This window comes from Neoarius graeffei, chromosome 8 (genome assembly GCF_027579695.1).
Source record: "Neoarius graeffei isolate fNeoGra1 chromosome 8, fNeoGra1.pri, whole genome shotgun sequence".
Classification (NCBI taxonomy): Eukaryota; Metazoa; Chordata; class Actinopteri; order Siluriformes; family Ariidae; genus Neoarius; species Neoarius graeffei.
Window position 1 is genome coordinate 66,618,000 of NC_083576.1, and position 25,596 is coordinate 66,643,595.

A 25,596-nucleotide genomic window follows, 5' to 3' on the forward strand; every position below is an offset into this window, starting at 1 on the left:
GTAGACCTCGAGGATACCACCCCAGTGAGAAGGGATGGTACAGTTTAGTAGTCCTTTTTTTTTTTTCTTAGGTGGTATGGAAGCAATTTATAACACGGTTGTCACGGACTTGTCTCCAACATGTTTACTTTCTGACCAGACGAGGGCACTGCGACTGCAAGATGCTGAGCTTTGAGGGGAAAAATCAGTTGTGACGGCAGAGAATAGACTGGAGCTAATCACCACAAAAATCGGAACCTCGCTCTCAATGGGTTTTTTTTTTTTTTTGGGGATGGCACAAAAAGAGTTTGACTCAGCAAGTATGGTCGAGTTATTCTAAGAAATCCCGCAGGCCACTTTTTCCAGCCAGGTTTCATTAGTACACATTAGGAGCAAATGTGCAGATGTGCTACTAAACACAGACGTCCACTGGAGAGCAAAAAAAAAAAAAAAATCATTAGGCTGATAGAACTATTCACCATTTAGAGTTCCTCCCATGCCATGATCACCTGTCTGGTGTTTACCATTTGTTTTCCTTAGCTGTAAAACGCCTATCAATTTAAACACACACACACACACACACACACACACTTGGGATTCGAGTGAAACTTTCTGCGACCCAAAACATCCTCGACTGGCATCACGATCACTCCAGAGGAGTCCAGAGCGCAACATTTTGGGGGCTGTGTGCGCGCGCGCGTGTGTGTGTATGTGTGCGTGTGCGCGCACTTCTCAGAGTGAACGCGCAAACTTTACCCTCGCACCTCAGAAGTTTCTGCTCGTGTGCGTGCCCGCCTCTGAACTTCTCCAACTGAGGATTTGCCGCTCGGATCAACTCACCGGGAAGATTTTGTTTTCTCTCTACTTATCACTTATTCATCCACACACACACACACACACACACACACACACACACACACACACACACACACGGAGAAATATTATGCAAATGAGTGTGTAGTGATGTTGAGGTCGGATTTCGGATGCGCACCTTCCTCCCCTGTCCCGGCGCTAGAGATGCGGATGAATGGAAGGAAGTTTCACTTTTGTTGAGTTCATGCCCGCGTCCGCGCGCCTGGAGGAGATTGGATTGGAGAGTTCATTCGAATTGAATTAGATTGTTCTTTGTCATCAATTGATTTGGGACGTGACCGTCTTTGGAACAAGTACCGGATTATATATTTATATAAAGATTTGTGGTGGATTTTTTTTTTATTTTTTATTATTATTTTTTTTCTTGGTAAACTATTCCCCGTCTGTCTCTGCGCGTTTCCGAGTCCCGCTGCGGGTACGATGGCACCGGCTGCGCGCGTGAAGCCCTCGGCGCTCCAGCGCGGCTCCTTATTGGCGCTGCTGTGCGGCTTGCTGTGCCTGGTCTCTGCGCGCGCGTGTCCGCACAAGTGCAGCTGTTCGAGCTCACACGTGGACTGCCAGGCGCAGAGCTTCAAGAGTGTACCGAGGGGCATCCCGAGAAACACCGAGCGTCTGTGAGTAGCGCACTGGATGCGCATCATCACTCAGCTTTACGCGCGTACCGTACATGCATCTGGATCTCATACGTGTATATATCTCATCTCATATATATATATATATATATATATATATATATATATATATATATATATATATACTACCGTTCAAAAGTTTGGGGTCACCCAGACAATTTTGTGTTTTCCATGAAAAGTCACACTTTTATTTACCACCATAAGTTGTAAAATGAATAGAAAATATAGTCAAGACATTTTTCTGGCCAGTTTGAGCATTTAATCGACCCCACAAATGTGATGCTCCAGAAACTCAATCTGCTCAAAGGAAGGTCAGTTTTATAGCTTCTCTAAAGAGCTCAACTGTTTTCAGCTGTGCTAACATGATTGTACAAGGGTTTTCTAATCATCCATTAGCCTTCTGAGGCAATGAGCAAACACATTGTACCATTAGGAGTGATAGTTGCTGGAAATGGGCCTCTATACACCTATGGAGATATTGCACCAAAAACCAGACATTTGCAGCTAGAATAGTCATTTACCACATTAGCAATGTATAGAGTGGATTTCTGATTAGTTTAAAGTGATCTTCATTGAAAAGAACAGTGCTTTTCTTTCAAAAATAAGGACATTTCAAAGTGACCCCAAACTTTTGAACGGTACCGTATATATAAGCTACACTGTTACTAAAGTGTCCATGGATGTGAAACACAGGGACATCAGTGTGTCAGACTCCAGTCCCTTTCATTGCAAGCCAGCCTCTAGTGAGAAGAATGCAACAAAATCAATATTGCACAGGGATGAATTCAGTAAACTCCCTTTTCTAACTGACAAAACTGATGTGATTGAATGCACCAAGATGTGCAATCATTAGATTAACTGATCACTAAGGATTCAGTCTAGTGCAAACTCCTGCTGTTATTCATCTCTGAAATAAACTATACCTCTTATTAAGTCATTAACTACTAAGTAAATAACTAGTGTTGCTGCTACCCGACTAGATACACTCATATTACGTGTTAGTCATTCGTTCAGCTCTGTTTTATCATATCAAGTAAGAAACACTCAATAGGTTTTGTCTTTCGATGTGTACGGTATTGGTTTCATGAGGAACTCTCAAACCAGTCACTGAAACTGTGTAACCTGTTGCTGTCCTGATTACAGAGGGAAGAGTAATAGCCCAGCCCTGGCGATACAATCCTTATTTTCATTTATTTAAATTATACAGTATAGGTTATCAAGTTGATAAACATGATACATTTACCGTACGAGATGTTTGTATGCATGCGCCATTCATGTATCACAGACTTCACGATGTTAGTACCACAAAAGCCAGAACTGCAAGAGTGCAAAAATGACATATTGCACAGCCACTGGAGTCCAGCTGGATACACACGAACACTGTATGGATGTTGATTTAATTCAGAGTTAGACTAACAATGTGGTTTTGGTTGTATACTGGAAAAAAAAAAGATTAAAAAAAACTTCATTAAATCGATCATGAATGTAATCTCGAATAATATTTATAATTGTGGTTGTTTTTGCTTTTTCCTCAAATACAGTTTATGGCCTGGCCGCTTCATGACGACATGTTGGAATGTGTGAAATATAGCCTATTATGGTCGTTCAAGCATTTCAAACACGGCTTGACGTTTGAGGACGCTTTTCAGTGGTCAGATGTTGAGTGTAAAACGGTTTGCTTTGGCATTAGTTGAAGCTGTTGTGAAAGAAATATGCAAAAGTTCACAGTGCTTTTAGGAGGAGCCAATTCATTGGTGAACAGTGAGATGTGTGAACCTTCAATGTGGTAGTTTCGTAAGCTTTAACTCACTGAGAAATGATTTGTCCAGGAATTTTGTGCTCTTTTGTATTTTATAGCATCGAGAAAACAGATCACTGACTTGCTGAATGTAACAACAACAACCCAGGCAATTCAGTGATGTCTGGGTTCTGTGTGTATCTCTGAAGTGAAGAGTAGTGGATGAGTTTAGGGCAGTTAACACGGTCTCATGGCTTGACCTTCCCTCTTATCACTCATAAGGTTATACTGCTTATATACGCATAACAATAACAACAATAATCCAAAAAGACCTTAGTAACAGTGCTATTTACTTATAGACATACAAGGCATCATGTATTTGAAACTAACCAGCATAAGGACTAGGAAGAGACAGTTCAACAAGACACAATATGTGTCACAATACATAGTTTTACTAACAACCTGTCAGAATTGTCCATGTCCAGCGCTAAGCTTTATTTATTTTATTTTATTTTTTTTACAAAAACACTATTTTTTATTGTTTTTTTTTTTTGCACTAAAACTCTGTAATGAAACGATCATGTTTCAAAATCTAAGAAACAATTTCAAGATTCTGTCCAAGGTCTTAACGTCAATGATTACACGGCTCAACTCAGCTCTGATTAGTCAGTTACAGCATTCAGTGGTCTGTTTTTTCTTCAGAACAGACCATTATTATGTGGAACAGATCATTTATATGGGTCACATCATTAGCAGAAACAAAAAAAAAATCAGTTTAAAATCAATATTTTGTGTCAAATTATCAATTTTTTTAGTCAGTAGCCATGTAAAGAGGTGGATAATGTGTCGCAAAGCCAGTCATTATTGTGAAATAAACCCCTTCAGGGTGATTCAAGGGTGACCCGTCTGCTTTGCGTCAGAGTCCTGCATCACACTGTCAGGGTCTATTTTGCGATAACGACCAGTTTGCGATGTATATTAGCACTTGCATAAGCTTAATCATTATTTTAAACAGTTCCAAAAAGATTATCTATCTATCTATCTATCTATCTATCTATCTATCTATCTATCTATCTATCTATCTATCTATCTATCTATGATATCTCAGAAAAGTGTATCGTGATATAATTGATCACATTAGCAATATTATATAATGGATTTTTATTTATTTATTTATTTATTAAATTAAAAATAGTTCTTTTTTTTTTTGAATGTAGCATGATAAGAAAAACATACAAACGTTGACCGGAGGGTCTTTTTGACCCTTGTAACCTGCTAAACCCTCAGGGCTTTTGTAAGGAATGTCCATGTGAAGGAACATAAATTTAGTTGAACCCCTTATTTGCACATTTTACTTGGTCAGGTTTGGGTCTTAATCAAATACCTTCATACATACTTCTCTGAGTATTTCAAATACGGCAGTGTTAATGCTGCTTTGTAGGTTGCAGGATTAAGAAACTAATTTGCCACCTGAAAAGTTCAGAGCTCACAGAGGCCTTGACTTGACGAGGTCATTCCATAAAATATGGTTTCACGACCACTTAAAGTCCAGGTGCTGGCTGCATCTCTCTCGGGGGTGGTTTGCACGCTGCCACCGGTCCTGGAACACCCTGCAGTTGATGTTGATGGAAGTAGAATGAGTGCACATCTGTCTCATGGACATGTTTAGTGGATAGTCCATAGATATTTACCCTAAATGTTACCTATGTTATAGCATTTATGATTCTTCACTCTCTGATTGGTATTGTGTCCGTCAAACACACACATGGACACACATGGACACACATGTACGCACACACACCAACTCTGTTTTTTATTCTCTCACACACGTATGCATACTCGCTCTCACTCACTCACACATGTGTGCAGTCACACACACACACACACACACACACACACACACACACACACACACACACACACACACACACCCCTGTGCTGACTGACAGAGTTTTCACAGTGGCCAGTCGCTCTCGCTCTTCGCACTTCAGGAGCACAATGTGGCACATTGTAGCTGGCGCAGCACGTTGCTGGCTCCCATCAGAAGTCCACACTGAAATGAGAGAGATAGAAAGAATGAGCCAAATGCCATTCTCTGTCCCCTTACACCCCCTGCATGCCTCAGTGTATTTCAGCAAAGAAGAAGGAGTGGGAATGGCATCCTTTTTTCCTGGAACAATATGCAGGTTCCCGAATGGGCTCGGATGTTCACACAGCCTTAAATGGGCATGTGTATGCTCGATGTTTCAGGTGGCTAGTCATTTTAGGAAAAAAACATTCGATTACCAGACTAGGCAAAACATACATTCATTAATTAGCACTAACTAGAAGCTCTAACACGCTGCCTAGTCGCATATTTTGCTTGTGATTAAAAACATATGGCAAGATAGGTGTAGAAGTACAGACTACAATTAACAAATGAGTATGTGATCATAAGCCTAAGTTTCTAGAGTAGACTAATGCGTTTGCAACTTTGCTTAAAAGTCAGTAAGTCATTGACCAAGGTTTCAGCTATGAGATGTGATCTTCTGTACTTATATTACATGCTGTGCATGTGTTCAGTCTGGATAGCATTGTTCTTTTCTCTCAGAGGTGTCGTATGAGGTATTTGCACCATACTTTTCTGCATATTCCGAATAAGAATTTTATCTACACAATAATTAAAAATCAGTCTATCCTCAACCAGATCAGGACTTTGTTAATGTGTGTAGTGCAGCAGGTGGTGGGATTTGACTTCTGGAACTCACCAATGAAATGTTTCAAATGAAAATGTTTGTTTAGCCAATAAGGAGTCAGAAATGTTTTCTGCTTGGCCTGGGCTCATGGACAAATGAATTCGTCGACCCAGGGTTCACAATGTTTCATCACTGAAAATGATTCTTATTGATGAATCATACCAAGTATCCTTGACATTGATCACTAAATATGTTAAAGGTGCTGACTGTAAAGTCATCTGAAATTTTCAAATTTTTTGATTGTGTGATAGCTTTCTGATGTCCTGCAAGAACAATATCATGTGGACGACATGTGATCATTTTGATCTGCCGAGTGTCACTTTTCTCCGTTTTGGGATCGAATCCTACCTCTTGAGGGAAACAGTACGGCCCTACGGAAATAGCCGAACGCGAGACGCTTGAACTAATTAGCATAACTATGGAACTGCGTCACACCAAAATGGTGACGCGCAGAAAACATCGTGACTCTGCATCGAACTCGAAGAGTTTTGAGTCGCAGGGATGTTATTTGTGATTGAATAGATCTGTGAAACAAAAGACGAGTATATCTTTTCTCTGTTACTGCTTTTGTGTTATTGTTTCTCTCTGTAAGATCAAAACAGTAGGTGTATAACTCCATACTCGCTACCATGGAGTCGAGCCCATGCATTCGAAGGCTAAGATAGCTAAGCGAGAATGATTTAGTTATCTGTCCAGAAAAATGACACATCATCTAGCCTTGCTCTATCTTTCAGTTGCACTCACTAGGCAGGCTTTCCTTTTCTTTTCCACTGGCTTTTAGCTGGCGGGAGAGCCGAGTCCGCCATGTTTGCCCACACCAACTTGTTTTGGTTAAAATTAGGTCAAACACGCCCCATGGTGGTCACATGATATTGCTGCTCACTTGCTTCAGCAATCTCCGGAATCATAAAATGTGGGACACATTTTATCTCAGCAAAACATTCACACATAGGATACACAGTGTGTGCAGCAGCGAAATGTCTCAAAACTCCAACAGCAACAGAACATTTTGCCCAGAATTCAACTTTGCAGTCAGAACCTCATCTCATTATCTGTAGCCGCTTTATCCTGTTCTACAGGGCCGCAGGCAAACTGGAGCCTATCCCAGCTGACTACGGGCGAAAGGCGGGGTACACCCTGGACAAGTCACCAGGTCATCACAGGGCTGACACATAGACACAGACAACCATTCACACTCACATTCATGGTCAATTTAGAGTCGCCAGTTAACCTAACCTGCATGTCTTTGGACTGTGGGGGAAACCAGAGCACCCGGAGGAAACCCACGCGGACACGGGGAGAACATGCAAACTCCGCACAGAAAGGCCCTCGCCGGCCACGGGGCTCGAACCCGGACCTTCTTGCTGTGAGGCAACAGCGCTAACCACTACACCACCGTGCCGCCCAGTCAGAACCTTTAAGTACAATATTTTTCATAATGGTTAGATATCAGAATATCTTTTAAGAATAGGGAGATAATAATAATAATAATAATAATAATAATAAACCCAATGTCCATCAAGATACCACAATAATTGTTGAAAGAATCACATTGTGGAACCCTGAATCAGATTATGTTTTGTGTTTTATTTTGGTCAGGAGTAGGTGCAGATGAGAGGTGTGAGAAACGTGTGTATATTTGTTGTGTTGAGGTTTGAGCTAACAGTCGCTTGGTTAGGAGATGGGTTTGTGGTCTTCAGTGTCCTCCTGACCCTAGCACAACATGAGCAGCATGTGTGAAATCTGCACACGGGTGAACATCTGTAGTGCAGCCTGCCAGGCAGCTGCTGGCTCTGCTTGCGGGCATGGACTTCTGGGAAACATCAAATCCCAAACATCTTAGCCAGGACTGGCAGTAAGGATTGTATGCTTTTAACGAATGTTTTGGCCGGAGAACCACAAGTCAAAGTCATTAATGTCCTTGATAGCATCCCAGTGAAAAGGATGGACACTGAGGTCTGTAGAGGTCTCCAAGTGTGTGTTATAACTGGGTTAATTCAAGACTGGGTTTGATCTTGTGCATGTTTCGTGGCCGTCTCAGGTTAATGAGGGCTGGCTTTTGTTATGGGAGCTTTGTCACCAAAGCAACACATCAAAACCCAGACTTCAAATCATTCCTTGTCATTTTCAGCCTAGCTGGATGCGATGTGTTTATTCAGTCTACACACATATGGATACAGCTTGGCATGTTTAGCCTTTCTCACAATAACAGAAGCTAAATCAGAGTCCCCAACACAGTGGTTTGCATCTAGCAACCTGTTAAACAAAAGGATCAAACTGGAATTTCTTAGTAATCCATCAGGATGCTGCCACGCCCGAATGGGTTGAATCCAGAGCAGTGTTGTCCTTGTCAGATCCAGGAGCTGACCCTTTCAGCTTTGATGAGATTTACATGAGCCATCCATTGAACCAGGAGCTGGCTTGGTTTTAAACAAGCCTCCTGCTGAATAAACAGAAGCTGTGGAGATCTGGCACAGCCGCCGTTCTTAAATATGGTCAGGGTTTATTTTGCTTTCGCTGTTTCTCCTTGCAGTGACGTCCATAGATGTATGCCACACTCACTTTATTTGTTCCTATTGGTGTTTTTTACTTTGTTCTCGGTTTGTTCTTGGCTGCTCCCAGGGTGCTGGGTTATGGATAGGTCCTGAGAGGTCTTGTTGTTGTTTATGTCTTTAGCCAAGAAGCCTCAGAAATGCCTTGTCACCCCTGAACCACTCATTTCTACTGAATTTAAGAATTTGTAGACTGTGCTGCTGCAAACACTCGGCTGTCTGAGCTATCGTTTCCCAGTGTTTTTGAATCTTGAGAGTCAGCAGACACAAAGAAAATATGAAACAATTCATTTTTGTCTGGTCTGCTTAATGTGATGAGAGATTCCTTTAGCCAGGAATGCAGCTACACGATAGGGGAATGATAATATTTACTAAACAAAAGGCTAAGACAGAGCCCAGTCAGATACAATGCGAAGTATAACCTTTTACTGGCATAGTCACTCTTTTGCAGTGAAAAGTTTGCCAGAAGTTCTGACGATGTAGATGCTTTTTTCTCTGCATTGTGATATGATCTCTCACAGTGATGATTTAGAAGGGTTTCAGCGTCGTGAATTTTCTCAGGAATGCTTTGAGCAGTCATCAGCTACTTTCCAGATTCGGTTCGCGATGAACATTTCAGTAACTCGCTCTGGCATCCAATCCTACACCAAGTGCTAATTAAGTTAGATCTCATTTATCACTGATTAGTTTACTGCATAACCTGTTGTGTTATTTTAGACCACTGAGAAGGTACAAAGCAAAATGTTTTAGGGTGATGTGGGATGTTGGAGTGCTGCGAAATTCAAAACTCAAACCAAATGTTGGCATTGATGGTGTAGACAGCAGTGATGCTGTGCACAACAACTGTAGTTACTGTAGTGTCCTTCTTAAGAACTTCTGCCCAACGGAGACGTGTGGTGACCACATGACGGTCTGCTGCTGGCAGATGAAAAACAAGGGGGCTGAGCTTTTATTTTGTCTATGGCGGGGTAATAAAACACTCTAGTTAATCTTGCACAAGTGCGAACAAACAGGCCTTCTAGCAGGATCCCATCTACTGCAACAAGGCCTAAGACAAATAGTGTGTGTCGAATCCAGGAGAGCTTTGCGGTAGGTGTTCTACTGGGCAGTACACCTGTAAATGGCCTCCTTTAAGTGGTAGTTCATTATAATGCTTGTGAGATTTTTCCACTAATATTTTTGGGAGACGGGTGGCACAGTGGTTAGCACTGTCGCCTCACAGCAAGAATGTCCTAGGTTCGAGCCCAGTGGCTGACGAGAGCCTTTCTGTGTGGAGTTTGCATGTTCTCCCCGTGTCTGCGTGGGTTTCCTCCAGGTGCTCCAGTTTTCCCCACAGTCCAAAGGCATGCAGGTTAAGCTCTAAGGCTACGTTTACATTAGACCGTATCTGTCTCGTTTTCTTCGCGGATGCACTGTCTGTTTACATTAAACCGCCTGGAAACGCCGGGAAACGGGAATCCGCCAGCGTCCACGTATTCAATCCAGATCGTGTCAGCTCCGGTGCTGTGTAAACATTCAGAATACGCGGATACGCTGTGCTGAGCTCTAGCTGGCGTCTCATTGGACAACGTCACTGTGACATCCACCTTCCTGATTCGCTGGCGTTGGTCATGTGACGCGACTGCTGAAAAACGGCGCGGACTTCCGCCTTGTATCACCTTTCATTAAAGAGTATAAAAGTATGAAAATACTGCAAATACTGATGCAAATACTGCCCATTGTGTAGTTATGATTGTCTTTAGGCTTGCCATCCTTCCACTTGCAAGTGTTAAGTGATATGCGCTGGGATCACACACACAGCGGCTCAGTCCCGAAAACACTGCTAGTGTGCTTCACTCGCGCGCTCTGTGAGCTGCGCAGGGCCGGAGTGCGCACCCTCCAGAGGGCACTCGCTGTTCAGGGCGGAGTGATTTGGAGCGCAGGATGTCTGCGGAGCCGAGCGTATCCGCGTATTGGTATTGTTGTGTGCACGCAAATCGTGTATTGGTGTTGCTGTGTGCACACTAATCGTTTTAAAAACGTTAATCTGATGATCCGCTGATACGGTCTAATGTAAACATGGGCTAAATTGTGGCTCTAAATTGACCGTAGGTGTGAATGTGAGTGTGAATGGTTGTTTGTGTCGATGTGTCAGCCCTGTGATGACCTGGCGACTTGTCCAGGGTGTACCTCGCCTCTCGCCCATAGTCAGCTGGGATAGGCTCCAGCTTGCCTGCGACCCTGTCGAAAAGGATAAGTGGCTACAGATAACAGATGGATGGATTTTTGGGAGACCCCACTGTCTGTCTCTTGCCATCCTCACAGTTGAGGGTCAGTGATCCAGGAAACTATCAACTAGCTTCCCTGAATTCTCTTGGGTGATTATAGCACACCCAAATCCTTACCTGGTGGTGGGCACACATACACACCTATGGGCAATTTAGAGCAGCCAATCGACCTAATCCACATGTCTTTGAACTGTGGGAGGAAACCCACGCAGACACGGGGAGAACATGCAAACTCCACACAGAAAGGCCCCCGTTGGCCACTGGGCTTGAACCCAGAACCTTCTTGCTGTGAGGCGAAGTGCTAACCACTATACCACCGTGCCACCCTAAGAGACTCCAGCAGAAATAAAAATGTGTCTCTGCTGTCCAGTGCCGACGGAAATATAATTGGAGAAGGATATTTTTTTCAGAAACCTGGCAGCCCTGTCTGTGAACTTCATACATGGCCTTCCAAACTCTTTTTGAAAGTAGAGATCTGTCAAATAGGATCCCAGTCCCAGTGAACACACCAAGTCTCACTCACTATGTTTACATGAACAAAATCATCTCATCTCATTATCTCTAGCCGCTTTATCCTTCTACAGGGTCGCAGGCAAGCTGGAGCCTATCCCAGCTGACTACGGGCGAAAGGCGGGGTACACCCTGGACAAGTCGCCAGGTCATCACAGGGCTGACACATAGACACAGACAACCATTCACACTCACATTCACACCTACGGTCAATTTAGAGTCACCAGTTAACCTAACCTGCATGTCTTTGGACTGTGGGGGAAACCGGAGCACCCGGAGGAAACCCACGCGGACACGGGGAGAACATGCAAACTCCACACAGAAAGGCCCTCGCCGGCCCCGGGGCTCGAACCCAGGACCTTCTTGCTGTGAGGCGACAGCGCTAACCACTACACCACCGTGCCGCCCCTACATGAACAAAATATTCCAGTTTTTGCTCCTATTTCGAAAGAAACATGATTTTTCTAAGCTGTTTACAGGGCTAATTAAAATGAATGTCCCACTAATATTCTTATTTACATGCAGCCATGCATACTTCCAGCCTTGCAAACTGTTTATGTAAAATGCACAGAGCTGACCATGAGCAAGAGGCCATGTGTCGCAAACTGCCATAAAACCCCCAATTGACATGAATATTTCGAATATGCTGTATACACTCACCGGCAACTTTAATAGGAACTCATTCTTGATTCTAAGGTTCCTGTTCTTGGCTGGCAGGACTGGAACCCAATGTGGTCTTCTGCTGTTGCATGCTGAGATGCTTTTCTGTTCACCACGGTTGTAAAGAGTTGCTATGAGTTACTATATCCTTCCTGGTAGCTCGAACCAGTCTGGCCATTTTCCTCTGACCTCTCTTATCAACAAGGCGTTTGTTTCCACCCACAGAACTGTCGCTCACTCAATGTTTTTTGTTTTTTGCACCACTGTGTGTAAACTCTAGAGACTGTTGTTTGTGAAAACTCCAGGAGATCAGCAGTTTCTGAAATATTCAAACCAGTCCATTTGGCTCAAACCAACACCCATGCCACAGTGAAAGTCATACTTTGAGATCACAGTTTTTCTCATTCTGGTGTTTGCAGTGAACATTAACTGAAGCTCTTGATTTGTATCTGCATGAGTTTTTTATTGTGCTGCTGGCAAGGGATTGGCTGATTAGAGAACTGCATAAAACAGCAGGTGGATGGGTGTACTTAATAAAGTTGCCGGTGAGTGTACATGTCCAAAGAATGATCCTAAAACCTGAATAATATCAGCATATCAAACACACCTTAATCAGAAAATGCTAAATTCAATATAAGGTCAAATGCGGACTATCCAAATGGAATATTCTGTTTACACAACCCGTATCAAATTCGGAATAATAGTGTAATATTAGTGTGCATGGAAATATACTGATTGCGAACCTTTTTTAAAAAAAATATGAATAATGCACTCCTTATACATCTATGTATTTGTATTCATTTTGAACACATTATCAGCTCATTCTGAATAATGTGTTCGTATTAGGTTACATCCCAAGTAGACAGCACCCCACAGTGAACAGTTTCTTATCAGTTACTACTGCATGTGTTGTTGGATGACCCATTTGCATTTTTAAAAAAAATAATGTAGGTCCATGGGGCAGCATGGTGATGTAGTGGTTATCGCTGTTGCCTCACAGCAAGAAGGTTCTGAGTTTGAGCCCAGTGGCTGATAGGAGCCTTTCTGTGTGGAGTTCGCATGTTCTCCCCGTGTCTGTGTGGGTTTCCTCCGGGTGCTCTGGTTTCCCCCACAGTCCAAAGACATGCAGGTTAGGTTAACTGGTGACTCTAAATTGACCGTAGATGTGAATGGTTGTTTCCCAAACCTGGAAATGGGAGGGTTGTGGCAGGAAGGGCATCTGGCGTAAAACCGTGCTCCGATTAATATGACGTGTGGATCAATCGGATCCACATGGACCCTGACCTGGCAGCAGTGCTGGATAAGGGAGAAAAAGATGATGAAATAATGTACAGTGGTACTTGAAAGTTTGTGAACCCTTTAGAATGTTCTATATTTCTGCATAAATATGACCTAAAACATCATCAGATTTTCACACAAGTCTTAAAAATAAAGAGAACTCAGTTAAACAAATGAGACAAAAATATTATACTTGGTCATTTATTTATTGAGGAAAATGATCCAATATTACAAATCTGTGAGTGGCAAAAGTATGTGAACCTCTAGGATTAGCAGTTCATTTGAAGGTGAAATTAGAGTCAGGTGTTTTCAATCAATGGGATGACAATGAGGTGTGAGTGGGCACCCTGTTTTATTGAAAAGAACAGGGATCTATCAAAGTCTGATCGTCACAACACGTTTGTGGAAGTGTATAATGGCACGAACAAAGGAGATTTCTGAGGATCTCAGAAAGAGCGTTGTTGACGCTCATCAGGCTGGAAAAGGTTACAAAACCATCTTTAAAGAGTTTGGACTCCACCAATCCACAGTCAGACAGACTGTGTACAAATGGAAGAAATTCAAGACCATTGTTACCCTCCCCAGGAGTGGTCGACCAACAAAGATCACTCCAAGAGCAAGGCGTGTAATAGTCAGTGAGGTCAAAAAGGACCCCAGGGTAACTTCTAAGCAACTGAAGGCCTCTCTCACATTAGCTAATGTTAACGTTCATGAGTCCACCATCAGGAGAACACTGAACAACAATGGTGCGCATGGCAGGGTTGCAAGGAGAAAGCCACTGCTCTCCAAAAAGAACATTGCTGCTCATCTGCAGTTTGTTAAAGATCACGTGGACAAGCCAGAAGGCTATTGGAAAACTGTTTTGTGGACAGATGAGACCAAAATACAACTTTTTGGTTTTAATGAGAAGCGTTATGTTTGGAGAAAGGAAAACACTGCATTCCAGCATAAGAACCTTATCCCATCTGTGAAACATGGTGGTGCCTATCATGGTTTAGGCCTGTTTTGCTGCATCTGGGCCAGGACGACTTGCCATCATTGATGAAACAATGAATTCTGAATTATACCAGCGAATTCTAAAGGAAATTGTCAGAACATCTGTCCATGAACTGAATCTCAAGAGAAGGTAGGTCATGCAGAAAGACAACAACTCTAAGCACACAAGTGGTTTTACCAAAGAATGGTTAAAGAAGAATAAAGTTAATGTTTTGGAATGGCCAAGTCAAAGTCCTGACCTTAATCCTTTGGAAATGTTGTGGAAGGACCTGAAGCAAGCAGTTTATGTGAGGAAACCCACCAACATCCCAGAGTTGAAGCTGTTCTGTACGGAGGAATGGGCTAAAATTCCTCCAAGCCGGTGTGCAGGACTGATCAACAGTTACCGGAAACGTTTAGTTGCAGTTATTGCTGCACAAGGGGGTCACACCAGATACTGAAAGCAAAGGTTCACATACTTTTGCCACTCACAATATTGGATCATTTTCCTCAATAAATAAATGACCAAGTATAATATTTTTGTCTTGTTTGTTTAACTGGATTCTCTTTATCTACTTTTAGGACTTGTGTGAAAATCTGATGATGTTTTAGGTCATTTATGCAGAAATATAGAAAATTTTACAGGGTTCACAAAGTTTCAAGCACCACTGTATGTCCATGTTTATTTGAGGCTGAATGATATCACCACAGAATTTTTAGAATATTCGTATACGTGAGTTAACCATTTTAAGGAATAAATGTACAGGGGCGGCACGGTGGTGTAGTGGTTAGCGCTGTCGCCCTCACAGCAAGAAGGTCCTGGGTTCGAGCCCCGGGGCCGGCGAGGGCCTTTCTGTGCGGAGTTTGCATGTTCTCCCCCTGTCCACGTGGGTTTCCTCTGGGTGCTCCGGTTTCCCCCACAGTCCAAAGACATGCAGGTTAGGTTAACTGGTGACTCTAAATTGACCGTAGGTGTGAATGCGAGTGTGAATGGTTGTCTGTGTCTATGTGTCAGCCCTGTTATGACCTGGTGACTTGTCCACGGTGTACCCTGCCTTTCGCCCGTAGTCAGCTGGGATAGGCTCCAGCTTGCCTGTGACCCTGTAGAAGGATAAAGCGGCTAGAGATAATGAGATAAGATGAATGTACAGTAAACAGAAATGATTGTACTTTCGACCTTTTTTTTTAAAATAAATACATGAAGCTGAACTGCGTGAAGGTAATTAAATTACTAAAATAATTTGACATAACCAAACTGTACATAGTTTTTAATGCGGTTGGGTCGCATCTCACCGGAGTCTGAATCTTCCACAGATGAAACCCACCTCAGTCCAAACTCAAGAAGAGCAACTCAATTAGGATTCCAAACAGCGTTCCAAAGCTTTGCAGAGGAAATGGAGCATACCTATCTGCTTCTTGCGGACTAGACATGATGGCTTTAGGGGAAATAACAGGAGATTGCGGCGGGAAACGCATTGTGAAGTGTGGATTGTATAGAAGGACACGAAATCATTTCTGTAATGTTTTTATAAGCATTCTTCTGCCGTGACTGAAAGGGTTTAAGAGATCTTGTGGATGAATCGCCTTCTTACCACAGCTCAATTCACGATGCAGTGCACATTTCCAGTGCTTCCTTTTTATATACTGTAACTACTGTATGAGATGTAAAGCAAATTCCAGTCATGCTTCATGCAGGCTCATGGTGGCTTACATTTTTCCTGCTGGTTTAATAACCTCACGTGGGTGTTGAGCCTCAGGGGAATCACACTGTTAGTGCAGAGCACCTGCCGTTCACATTGTCACTTTATCCCGTCTAGAACAATATGAATGAGAACAAAAGCCAACAGGGGGCAGCTTTATCACTGACCTCCACCTTGTCAAAGTGACTTAAGGATTCAGTAGCAGCATTTCGTGCTTCACTCCTTGGGTTGTTGAACATGGATTGTAGTGTAGTGACAGAGAGAAGGATGGCTGGATTAGCAGAGAGGGCAGTTTAGAAAAGCAGGCAGGCAAGATAAAGCTTTTAGATTCATCATTCTGAGCTGGTGAGAGAAAGAAAATGAATGGACAGGACAGGAATGGCAACTAACAGTACTGAAAACACACAGTTTCTCACGAAGCACTCAAAGTCATGAATTAAATGATTGACGCATTAAACTCCCAGAGCTAACTGCATTCCCTTCCTAATAGTTCAAACTACAATGCATAGTTAAATAATATTGTCTGGCATGGAGTGGTATATCAGATATATTCCATTCAGCTAGCATGACTCATTCAATATCATGCTAGCTGAATGGAATATATCTGATATACCACGAATAAAAGCCAGCCAATAGTATTATTATTATACATACACATTCTCTTTCAAAATTCTCTCAAAATCTTCCATATTTAACATAGCAAACCTGGTGGCCATGTTTGTTTACAAATTGTCACAGTCACTCGCTAGTGCAGAAGTTTTACATCTCTGATGTGTCTCTTTACCAGTTTTTTGATGTCCGTTGGTATGTTTTTCTCTTGTAAATATGCGTGAAAAATATCTCATGAAGTTTTGGTAGCCTTTCGAGTGTTTAACGAGTCTTTCTCTTTCCCGCCAAACACAGAAATGGTTCTACGCATGCATAGCAGAAAACTTTCCCATTGGATATTTGCATCAGCTCTGATGTGTGACGTCATGCTGTCTTGACAACCATGCAATATCATAAACCATATTCAACGCTCATTTTCTACTGGGTAGAGTGATGTAATACACGTAGGATAAGTGATATGATAACAATATTGCATGTTATCAAACCAAATGAATGAAACCCGCTAGAAGAGAACAGAATGCATGTTTTTATTCCATCAAAAAGTGTCCTGTATGTATATTAATTTATATTGTTATACATACGGGCCACTTTTTCCATGGAATAAAAACATGTACTGTATTCCCTTCTAGTGGGTTTACTGATGGCATGCAATATTGTTATCATATCGCTTATCCTCCATGTATTATGCCACTGTACCCAATGGAGAATGAGCATGCAATATTGTTATAATATTGCACACTGTCAAGACAACAAGAAGTCACACTTCAGAACTTATGCGATGATCCAATGACAAAACTTTTCTGTTGTGCATGTGCACAATCATTTCTTTGTCGGCCAGGAGAGAGAGAAGATGAGGCTAATCCAGTGCTCAGATTAAGCACTACAGTAAATAAATAAACTGAAAACTGAGACTAAAGACGTGCTGAACACCTGAAAGGCTACCAAAACTTCATTATATATTCTTCATGCATATTTACAAGAGAAAAACATGCCAACGGACATCGAAAAACTGGAAAAGAGATACGTCGGAGATGTTAAACTTTCGCGCTAGCGAATGACTGACAGTTTGTACACAAACATGGCCACGAGGTTTGCTTCATTAAAAGCCAAAGATTTAAAGAGACAGACGTGCTGAACACCCGAAAGGCTACCAAAACTTCACTGGATATTCTTCACGCATATTTGCAAGAGAAAAACATACCAACAGACATAAAAAAAAACTGGAAATGAGAGCAATATCGGAAATATTGTCAAAGTTCTACTTGGAGGTGAGGAAAAGCGACAGAGACTTTTACAAGAGGACTTCACTCATGGACTTCACTCAGCAAAGCCCTTTTGTTTTGAACAACTGCAATCTAACAATTAAGTACGACCAAAAGTAACTTTGAACTTGAACTGTCAACCTGGATATAGCTCGTATATAAGTTGGGTTGTTCTTCAGGCTTTTTGGACTTGTACTATTTTTATTGTTAGAACTTTGACTTTGTATGTGTACATTGGATTGACAGAACATTGAATTACATTCGATCAGAATCAGCATTCAATATTGGTAAGTTACCCCCCTGGTCTTAACTTTTTGTAAAATCTATAATTGTTCCACTGAATGTGTATGTATAATAATAATAATAATAATAATAATAATATTGGCTGGCTTTTTCGTGGTATATCAGATATATTCCATTCAGCTAGCATGATATTGAACGAGTCATGCTAGCTGAATGGAATATATCTGATAGACCACTGAAAGCCAGCCAATATTATTTCAATATTTACTGAACAATATGATTTATGTTAAATTACTCAATCACACATTGAGAATTTAAGGAGTTAAGATTAACAGATACAGTGGCAGAATGAAAACTGTGTTTAAAGAAAAATCATTTCCCAACTGGCCCTAAATCGTTCGCTTGTATACTTTAGCATGTTCTCTTCAATGCACCCCTCAAACACAACGTTAGGGCTATGAAACTTTAGGATTTACGAGTACAGATTATCCAAAATGCACCGTGGCTCTTTTTTCCTAACCGAAAATGACGGATAGGCCTGCGTCCCAGTTTCCATTCACAAGCCTTTTCCTGAGTAGCTTATGTGTTCTGATAAAACCTACATTGCTAGATGTCGTTCTGGTGCATTTGAGAAATGCAGATCCATTTTTGGCATGGCTGATGTAGAATATAGATGTATAAGGGGGAGAGAAATTGTAGAGGAATGTGCTTTGAGAATGAGAGAGAGAGGATTGGATTGAGAGAGAGAGAGAGAGAGAGAGAGAGAGAGAGAAGGATATTTGGTTAGTGTATGTCATGTCTCCTCAGTGCCTATGTGCTATAATATGTCTACAATATGGCTCATATTAGTGGCCCTGATGTGCGTTTTGTGGAGTAGAGGAAGTCTTTTGAAATTCAATATGCCCTTAAATCAGATTTATAAATGTTTATTTATATTATTTGAACCACACTCGTGTGTGTGTGTGTGTGTGTGTGTTCGTTCTTGAGCCATAATTCCTACAGCATCGTCTATAGAAAATTCAATGCACAGGACCAACTATGGCTTTATCTTCAGTATATACATTGGTACAGTAGATGCAGTACGAATATAGATAAGGTAATTGCCTGGAAAAATAAATAACTACTTGCTTCCTAAGGCCAATTTCTCAGATGCATCGAGAGTCTCTATATATCTCTATAATCTCTTTTCCTTATACTTGAGGCTTGCATTGCATTTCAGCATTTTCATATTTTCGATTGCACGAAGCATAGTACTGAACCTCAAACATGGTCATGACTGACAGATCATCTGGCTTGTTTCTTTTGTGGCCTGTAATTAAAAACAAGAGTATTATGATTGATGCCCTGTAGGTCTGTTTGAATGTTGCAAATTACTGGTGGGTGACTGGTGGAATAGATCGTTCTGTTTTTGTGCAGCGTGTCAGTGTGCATGTCTGAATGCAGCTTTGCACTGGGACTACAGATGGGAGCATTAATCCTAAAAATGGATTGACAGTGGTTCTGACATTTCTCATTGGAAATCGATCTACGCATAAATACTATATTGAATCCAAATAAGTATCTGTTAGCGAATCAGTTGTAGTCTTTCTTATTCGACTCATCATGCAGGTATGGTGGGAAACAGGCTACTGGGAATGTACAGTTGTGGTCAGAAGTTTACATACAGTGACATGAATATCATCTTGGATATGAATGTCATGCAATATTTGGGCTTTCAGTAATTTCTCTGAACTGTTCTTTTTCTGTGGCAGAATACATCATGCAGCATACATCTTTAATTAAAAAAAACTAGAATTTTATACACAAGTTTTAATTTTCTTTGGGTTTTCTGAAATCAACACAGGGTCAAAATTATACATACAAGGTCAAAAATTTACATACAGCACTCCTAATATTTGGGTAAAATGTCTCTTCGCAAGATTCACCTTGACCAAACATTTTTGTTTACCATGAACAAGCTTCTGGCAGAATTCTGGTTGGATATTTCACGACTCTTCATGGTAGAATTGGTAGAGTTCAATTAATTTTTTTTTTCTTGGCATGGACTCGACTTATAAGCACGGTCCATATATTTTCAATAGGGTTGAAGTCAGGACTTGTTTTAAGCTTAATGTTAGCCTGCTTTATCCTCCACAACCAGCTCTGATGCGTGTTTGGGTTCATTGTCCTGTTGTAACTCCCAAGTCCCAAGTCGTGTTCAAGTTTCTGATGGTTTATGCTGAAGAATTCTGAGGTAGTCCTCCTTCTTCATTATTCCATCCACTTTGTGCAATGAACCAGCTCCACTGGCAGCAAAACAGCCCCAGAGCATGATGATCCTACCACCACCACCAGCTGGTACAGTGTCCCTCTGTACATGGTGGTCATTGTGGCCAAACAACTCAATCTTTGTCTCATCTGACCATACAGCTTTCCTCCAAAAGGCTTTTTTCTTTGTCCACGTGGTCAGCTTCAGACTTTAGTTAAGCTTGAAGGTGTCAGTTTTGGAGCAGGGGTTATTTCTTGGAAAGCAGCATCTTAGTCGATGGTGATCTGAACTGGAGACACTGATCCATCAGCTTCCAGTTCATGGCAGGGCTGTGCCATGGTGGTTCCTAGGTTGTTCCTGGCCATCCAAACCAATTTCCTTTCAGCTGAGGGTGACAGTTTGGGTTTTCTTGACGCAAAGTGGCTTGGCAAAGTGACTATACCACACAATAACTTGGATACAATTGTTTGAACTGGTCTTGGAATTTGCAGTTGTTTAGAAATAGCTCCAAGAGACATTCCGGAGTTGTGTATATCTGTGATCCTCTTTCTCAGATCTGCACTGAGCTCCTTGGACTTTCCCATTTTACTGTGTGTTGGTCAATCCAATAAGTGCTGTAAACAAACCCTTTTTATGAAGGCACAGTGACACTACCAGCTGTAGTCAATCATGACCACGAACAGGAAGTTAAGAGACCTCGGCCTTGGCAAGATAAGAGACATTTTGGAAGTTTCAGCACTTCTGAATTAATAATCTAAGTGAGCGTATGTAAATTTTTGACCTTGTATGTATAATCTTGACCCTGTGTTGATTTCAGAAAACCCAAAGAAAATTAAAACTTGTGCACCAAATTCTAGTGTGTTTTTTAAATTAAAGATGTATGCTGTACAATCACTCTGCCACAGAAAAAGAACAGTTCAAAAACTTACTGAAAGCCCAAATATTGCCATGACATTCATATCCAAGATGGCATTCATGTCACTGTATGTTAAACTTCTGATCACAACTGTAGTACTGGGAACACTGGCCTATTACAGTTTCACTAGTGCTGCTACTGGGACAGTTTATTTATTTATTTATTTATTTATTTATTTTTGCTGGATAGTGCACAGTTTCAAGACAAATGTTACATGTTTCATGTATTTGCCTTTCTGTAGTCCTGTGTACTGTGCAGCTGTATTATTGAGGGTTGCACCACACCCTTCAAGAATCATCACTTCATTCCAGTTGAGGAATGACAATAAAATCTAGTTGATTTGGAATTATTATATGAGATACTAAACTATATAAAAAATAGATCTTGAAATATTGATCATTTTTATATAATGATTAGGGCTGTGGGCGGCACGGTGGTGTAGTGGATAGCGCTGTCGCCTCACAGCAAGAAGGTCCTGGGTTCGAGCCCCGGGGCCGGCGAGGGCCTTTCTGTGTGGAGTTTGCATGTGCTCCCCGTGTCCGCGTGGGTTTCCTCCGGGTGCTCCGGTTTCCCCCACAGTCCAAAGACATGCAGGTTAGGTTAACTGGTGACTCTAAATTGACCGTAGGTGTGAATGTGAGTGTGAATGGTTGTCTGTGTCTATGTGTCAGCCCTGTGATGACCTGGCGACTTGTCCAGGGTGTACCCCGCCTTTCGCCCGTAGTCAGCTGGGATAGGCTCCAGCTTGCCTGCAACCCTGTAGAAGGATAAAGCGGCTAGAGATAATGAGATGAGATTAGGGCTGTTAATCGATTAAAATATTTAATCATGATTAATCACATTATTGTCCATCGTTAACTTGCGAATAATTGCAAATTAATTGCATGTTTTTTTATCTGTTCTACATGTACCTTAAAGGGATAAAGGGATGGTTTTTGGGGACTGAGAATGGACAAATATGCTTGCTTTATGCAAATGTATGTGGCCAGGTCAGGAAGGATAAGGATGGACACAGCAAAAATTATTTTTGTGGGTATTTTATTCCCCCACTGCATTTAAGAAATAAAGCAGCGTTAACTTTATAATTTTGATGGTTTTGAACAATTCAGTGTGAACAAAACAATATCGTATTGTGACGGTTCGTATGGGTGGGTGGAGCACAGAAGGACGGCAGGCCAGAACTGAGTTCACAAAACTCTTTTTATTGTGACACTTTTCAGTGTTACACTCTCCCAGACACTCAGACACATGCACACACATCAGTCGTCTGGATCAGGAGAGAGCTCCCTCTGCTCTTGCTCTCTCTCCTTAAATAGGGCGCAGTCACTGGGGAAGACGCACAAACACATTAATTAACATCAGGTGCAGTGATTCTGGCACTTACCTTCCCTGACTCCGCCCTCCGGTCACAGACTGACGCTTGACCACGCCCCCGCTGCCACATACCCCCACCGCCCGACTTAGGCCGGGCGGCCGTCCGGCCTGCAGCTGACTCCCCCCCCGCTTGATGGGAGAGGAAGTCTGCCACGACCATCTGCGCCCCCGGCCTGTGGATCACCTTGAAGCTAAAGGGTTGGCGTGCCAGATACCAACGAGTGATCCGCGCGTTGGCATCCTTCATGCGGTGGAGCCACTGGAGGGGTGCGTGGTCCAAACAGAGGGTGAAAGGGCGTCCCAGCAGGTAGTAACAGAGGGCGAGGACCGCCCACTTGATCGCCAGGCACTTTCTCAATGGTGCTGTAGCGCCCCTCATGCACCGACAGCTTCCTACTGATATACAGTACTGGGCGATCCTCCCCCTCCACCTCCTGGGACAAAACAGCCCCCAGCCCTCTGTCCGATGCATCTTTCTGTAACAAAAAGGGGAGAGAAAAGTCAGGGGAGTGTAAAAGTGGCCCCCCACACAGTGCAGCCTTTACCTCAGAAAAAGCCCACTGGCATTGCTCTGTCCACTGGACCGGATCTGGTGGCCCCTTTTTAGTCAGATCAGTCAGCGGGCTGGTGACGTCCGAATAATTAGGTATAAACCTACAATAATAGCCAGCCAGCCCCAGGAACTGTCTCACCCCCTTTTTGGTCTTGGGCTTCGGGCAGGCCGCAATTGCTGCTGTCTTGTTAATTTGGGGACGCACCTGCCCGTTGCCCAAGTGGAAGCCCAGATATCGTACTTCCACCCGCCCAATTGCACACTTCTTCGGGTTGGCTGTGAGACCCACTCACCTCAGCAACCTAAGGACGGCCCTCAGATGTTGGAGGTGCCTCAGCCAGTCATTACTATAGATAATGATGTCGTCAAGGTAGGCGGCCGCATAGGTGGCGTGGGGGCGGAGGACCCTATCCATCAGCCACTGAAATGTAGCGGGCGCCCCAAACAGCCCAAAAGGAAGTGTGACAAATTGGTGTAAGCCGAACGGTGTGGAAAAGGCCGTTTTTTCTCGGGATAATGGAGTCAAGGGGATCTGCCAATAACCCTTTGTTAAATCCAGTGTTGAGTAAAAGCGAGCCGTGCCTAGCCAATCAAGCAACTCATCAATACGAGGCATTGGGTACGCGTCGAATTTAGACACCGCGTTGACTTTTCTATAGTCTACACAGAACCGGACCGACCCGTCGGCCTTGGGTACCAAGACCACCGGGCTGCTCCAGTCACTGTGGGACTCCTCGACGTTGCCCATTTCGAGCATGGCCTTGAGTTCTTCCTGAACCACTTTTTTCTTGTGCTCGGGTAACCTGTAAGGGCAGCTACGCACCACCACCCCCGGGGGCGTCTCAATGTGGTGCTCTATGAGGTTGGTGCGGCCGGGCAGGGGCGAGAACACGTCCGAAAACTCAGTCTGCAACTGGGCAACCTCCGCGAGTTGGGTCAGGGAGAGGTGGTCTCCACAGGGGACCGGAGAGGTACGTGATGCCAATGTTCCCTTTTGAACCTCCGGCCCCAGCTCCGCCTTCTCCGGAACCACCAACACCAATGCCACAGGGACCTCCTCGTTCCAGAGTTTGAGCAGATTGAGGTGGTAAATCTGTAGCGCCCTACCCCTATCCGTTCGCCTCACCTCATAGTCAACGTCCCCGACTCGCCGCGTGACCTCAAAGGGTCCTTGCCACTTGGCGACCAATTTGGAGCTCGATGTGGGCAACAATACAAGTACTTTATCTCCTGGTGCGAACTCCCTAAGGCACGTACCCTTGTCATACAGGCGGGTTTGTCGTTCTTGGGCCTGCCGCAAATTCTCCTGAGTTAGGTGCGTGAGTGTGTGGAGTTTTGCGTGCAGGTCAATAACTTATTGGATTTCATTTTTACTTGGTGAAGGTCCCTTTTTACTTGGTGAAGCACATCTAGAATGCCGCGCGGCTTATGCCTGTATAACAATTCAAATGGGGAGAACCCCGTGGAGGCTTGGGGGACCTCTCGCACTGCAAATAGCAAGGTTTCAAGCCATTTATCCCAATTACTTGCATCCTCACTTACGAATTTTTTAATTATATTCTTGAGGGTGCGATTGAACCATTCAACTAAACTGTCCGTTTGTGGGTGTGGATCGGCTTAATACCCAACAACCCATACAGTTCATTCAGTGTACGTGACATAAATGAGGTGCCTTGGTCAGTCAGAATCTCTTTCGGGATTCCAACTTGGGAGATGACGCGGAAGAGTGCTTCCGCAATACTGCGTGCTGAGATATTGTGAAGAGGCACCGCTTCCGGGTATCGCGTTGCATAGTCCACCAGAACTAAAATAAAGCGGTACCCTCGTGTTGACCAATCTAATGGCCCGATGAGATCCATCCCAATTCTTTCGAACGGGGTCTCGATTAATGGGAGAGGGCGCAAAGGCGCTTTTGGAATGGCCGCTGGGTTTACTAACTGGCATTTGCAGCATGCCGTACACCACTTACGGACATCGCCGCGAATCCCTGGCCAATAGAACCGGGCCATTATTCGGGCTAGTGTTTTATCCTGCCCTAAGTGTCCAGCCATGGGATTAAAGTGAGCCGCCTGGAATACCAATTCCCAGCGGCTCTTCGGAATCAAAAGCTGCGTGACTCGCTCTTTAGTTTGAGTGTCCTGCGTCACTCGGTATAATCTATCCTTCATAATCGCGAAGTAGGTGAAGGACGGAGTGGCATTTGGCTGGAGCGTTTGACCATCGATTACTCTCACTTGGTCAAACGCATGCCGCAGAGTCTCGTCTCGCGACTGCTCTAATGGAAAATCCGCGAGGGATTCCCCAATAGAGAGAGGAGGAGCCAGCGGCTCCTCACTCTGACGTGGAGATGACGTAGACGGCTCTGTGACAGCTGCTCCCGCCAACGCGACACCGGGACCTCCCCCTGTTAAACTATGGCAGGACCCACTCTTCACTAGATGACTCATTAACTCCCCAAATCCCGGCCAATCAGTCCCCAAAATTATCGAGTG

At 43.2% G+C, this 25,596-nt stretch overlaps 1 protein-coding gene across 1 annotated transcript in view; it reads left to right on the forward strand.

Moving 5' to 3' along the window:
* The first annotated feature begins 594 nt into the window (after positions 1 to 594).
* Positions 595 to 25,596, forward strand: part of slit3 (slit homolog 3 (Drosophila)) — a 368,151-nt gene continuing 343,149 nt past the window's right edge. Inside the window, exon 1 of the mRNA XM_060928048.1 lies at positions 595 to 1,466. Coding sequence (XP_060784031.1) covers positions 1,273 to 1,466 — 194 coding nt within the window. The 5' untranslated portion in view covers positions 595 to 1,272. The remainder of the gene's footprint in view (positions 1,467 to 25,596) is intronic.